General features: G+C 56.4%; 1 protein-coding gene across 1 annotated transcript in view; it reads left to right on the forward strand.

Moving 5' to 3' along the window:
* The window catches only part of SLC6A20 (solute carrier family 6 member 20), a 32,322-nt gene that overhangs the window by 11,956 nt on the left and 16,544 nt on the right, over positions 1 to 3,822 (forward strand). The window contains exons 6-7 of the mRNA XM_008704149.2: positions 2,018 to 2,128; positions 2,979 to 3,220. Of these exons, the coding sequence (XP_008702371.2) occupies positions 2,018 to 2,128; positions 2,979 to 3,220 (353 nt within the window). The remainder of the gene's footprint in view (positions 1 to 2,017; positions 2,129 to 2,978; positions 3,221 to 3,822) is intronic.

The raw sequence follows: 3,822 nt of genomic DNA on the forward strand, positions 1-3,822 counted from the left end.
CACACACACACGCGCCAAGAGATGTCATAGGTGGGTCAGAAATGGTTTCTCCCGGGGCGCCTGAGTGGCACAGCGGTTAAAGCGTCTGCCTTCGGCTCAGGGCATGATCCCGGCGTTCTGGGATCGAGCCCCACATCAGGCTCCTCCGCTGTGAGCCTGCTTCTTCCTCTCCCACTCCCCCTGCTTGTGTTCCCTCTCTCGCTGGCTGTCTCTATCTCTGTCAAATAAATAAATAAAATCTTTAAAAAAAAAAAAAAAGAAATGGTTTCTCCCCATGGTGTAGGCTGGATCACATGTCCAGCTTCCCTAATGGGGGAGGAATGAGCCCAGAGTGCTTCCAGGAAACTTACTGACCTGAGGGGAAGGAGGGGAGTTCCAAGGGCCTGCCCTCAGTATCCCCTAAGTGTCCCCTGGTTATGGACATTGGTCAGCCCTCTCCTGTCCCCCTCAATGTTCTTCAGCTCCCTGGCCCGGTGTCCTCGCCGTTATAAAACCCGTCTCCATCTCGCTCCTGGATTATTTTCTTGTCAAGTCAGAGGCTTGATGACTCTTCTCAAGTTAGGACAACCTCAGGAAAGAGTCAGCGATAAGAGATGCGCCCCCTCTCTGCCTGCTGTGCCCCCAGGGTGAAAGGGCACGGACCCCTCCTCTAGTGGCCTTGGAAGTTTCCAGGGAAGATGGGGCCACACCTCCACAGGAATGGAGGGCCGAGTGCAATCCAGTCCAAGCCCACCTGGACAGGGGCCTCCAACCAGATGCCTCACAGGAGGACCCAACCTTCAAGCAAACTGCTTTCACAAGAAGAATTTTTGCAAAATATTCCTGTGCGTTATGCAAAAAGGCTCTGGTGCCTATAAGAGTCCATTCAGAGAGGACGTGCCGGGCCTGGACGGACACGTGTGCACCTGGAGGTCCCCGTTTGAAGGCCGTGTAAGACTTCGCGTGAGCAGGACCAGAGTAGAGACTCCTGCCGAAACCACCACGGAAACCAAGGATCAGACGTCTTTGAGCTTGTGATGCTTGTCAGCAGGAAAAGATTTGGTGGACCAAAAATTCCATTCATGTGCAGTTTTAAAGCCCGCGAGAGGGAAGCCTTTCATAGAAAAAAAAATCAGATCGTTGAATTTCTGTCGTATTTCTAATAGGGACATCGCCCCCACACCAACATCGTCACTTTTCCTTCACGAGCCCTCATGGCCAAACTTCTCTTGGGTCTCAGTGCTGGAGAGACATGCCCTTGCTCCAAGCCCCTGAGGCTTTGGGTTTTTTTTTCCCTCTCAAGACAATATCAGAGGTGTGAGTACTGGTGCTTTCTGCAGAGCTGGGGCCGCTGGGAAGCTCAGAGAGGAAGGAGGCTGGCTCCCGAAGGGTCTAGCCTCACACACACAGCCTGTGGGCTGCCTTTCTTTCTTTCTTTCTTCTTTCTTTCTTTCTTTCTTTCTTTTATTTATTTACTTGACAGAGATAGAGACAGCCAGCGAGAGAGGGAACGCAAGCAGGGGGAGTGGGAGAGGAAGAAGCAGGCTCATAGTGGAGGAGCCTGATGTGGGGCTCGATCCTATAACGCGGGGATCACGCCCTGAGCCGAAGGCAGACGCTTAACCGCTGTGCCACCCAGGCGCCCCTGCCTTTCTTTTTGGGCTCATCTTACTGGATCGCTCACACTGTCTCTCGTCTAGCAATTAAAAATAGCAATGTGCTAAGTCTACTCAAATCCTTTCTGGAATAAGGTCCAGTCGAAGGGAGGGTGGAAGGCAGAGGCCTCCTACCCATTTTCCTCTGGTCTACGGACACACATTTCCTGGCAGTTACAGAGGCAGGCAAATGCGCCCGTGCGCCAGCTCCCCAGCCCAGACTCAGAACCAGTGGTCCTGCCTTTCCAGCCGTCAGGAGCCTGTGCCGGAGACAGTGTGCTATGCTCTATGGGGACCACGGGTCTGTCCCAGGGACAGAGGGGCCCGGTGGGCGGGTCCCCGGGAGGCTGACTCTGCTCTCTGGTGCCCTCTGGTGCCCGCAGGTGGTATACTTCACCGCGTTGCTGCCTTACTGTGTGCTTATCATTTACCTGGTCAGGGGCCTCACGCTCCACGGAGCCACCAACGGCCTGGCGTACATGTTCACACCCAAGGTAGGGACTGGAGGGAGGAGGACCTGCCGTCTTCCAGGATGGGTGGAAAGGGGGAGACCCGGGAAGGTGGGTGGGACCCCATCAGGCTGGGTGGGGGAGCTGTGTGGATTACCTGTGGCTCTGGGTCCCCTCCCCAGCCAGGCTGGCCCCAAGCCCTGTTCATTCTGGGGGCACTGGCCTCCGGACCCCCACTCTCAACCTCGCACCCCCCTGGCAGCCTGTGGACCAGGTGATTTATCATCCAGCCTCCTCTCTCTCCTGCCTGCGCACCTCCACGCACCCCTTTCCCTACAGGGGTGAATCCACACTCTGCAGGGTATTCTGTGATCCCTCCCCACCCCCCCTGCTCCCTGGCCCCCCGCAGCTGATGCTCGTCCATTGGCAGGGTATTGGAGATAAGGGGGGCACTATTGCCTTTTGGACAAAATGGTTCTTCATTTAGCAAATCTGGTCCCTGGAAACAAAATGACTATGGCTCTGGCCCCCCCCCCGCCCCGAAATGCCCCCCACATTCCAAATGGCCCCCGGTGTCAACCCAGACATAGACCTCCCGCACCAGGCCGCGCCACCTCCATCTCGGGCGTGCAGCCCCCCGCGGCACCTGGTCATGGATCAGGGGCTCAGTGCCTTTTTAACGCACTTGACCTTGCACGTTTCGACGGCACACGTCCCCGGGAAAAGCGCTGTGGAGGATCGGACGTGAGCGATGCATGTGTGTGTCAGCTGCTGGGGTGTGGACAGGCTCTGGCCCGGGGGGCACAGGCATGCTCGGACCCCCGCCAGGCCTCCCGCCCCCAAGCAGTGGGTCACAGTGTTGGTTCAGCGGCCCCGTCCCCTGCCGGCTTTGCAGTTGGAGCAGCTGGGCAACCCCAAGGCCTGGATCAACGCGGCCACCCAGATCTTCTTCTCCCTGGGCCTGGGCTTCGGCAGCCTGATCGCCTTCGCCAGCTACAACGAGCCGTCCAACAACTGCCAGAAGCACGCCGTCATCGTGTCCCTCATCAACAGCGCCACCTCCATCTTTGCCAGCATCGTGACCTTCTCCATCTATGGCTTCAAGGCCACCTTCAACTACGAGAGCTGTTTGAACAAGTAAGCCCGGCCCGGGTCTGCCCCGGGAGCCCTGGGGCCTCGGGTGGGGGCACGCCCCCCACGCTTCCAGGGCCACCTGGGAAGAGGTGGGTGCCGGGAAGGCAAGGGGTGAGGGGCAGAGGGCACCAGCCTTGCAACCCTCCAGCCGGGGCCCCAACCCGGGCACCCCTGCCTGAGTGCTGAGGGCAGTTCATCAGACAAACCTTAGTGTCTTCTGCCCCATCTCCCTGACTTCGAAGTAACCGAGCGCTCTCCGGGTGAGCCGTGGAGGGGATAGAATCTGCTCTCTGAGCCCCCCTTTACCCAAAACACGACAAACCTCATCCCCATCCCATATGGGAGTCACTAGCCACAAGCGGCTACTTACAGATTTAAATGGGATGGATTTACATAATTAATTAAAATTTTGATTAAACCAATTAAATTAGTTGATTAAATTTTTAATTAATCGAAACAGTTGTGATTTTAGTTCAATTAAGTCCATTAATTAAATTTTTGTTTAAGTTGGTTTCCATTTAAATGTGAATGAATTCAAGTGGGTTTCTCAGTTAGACTTGCCACATTCAAGCGCTCAGCCGCCCCCGCCCCCCCCCCCCCCCGCG

This window comes from Ursus maritimus, unplaced genomic scaffold (assembly GCF_017311325.1).
Source record: "Ursus maritimus isolate PB19 unplaced genomic scaffold, ASM1731132v1 scaffold_14, whole genome shotgun sequence".
NCBI lineage: Eukaryota > Metazoa > Chordata > Mammalia > Carnivora > Ursidae > Ursus > Ursus maritimus.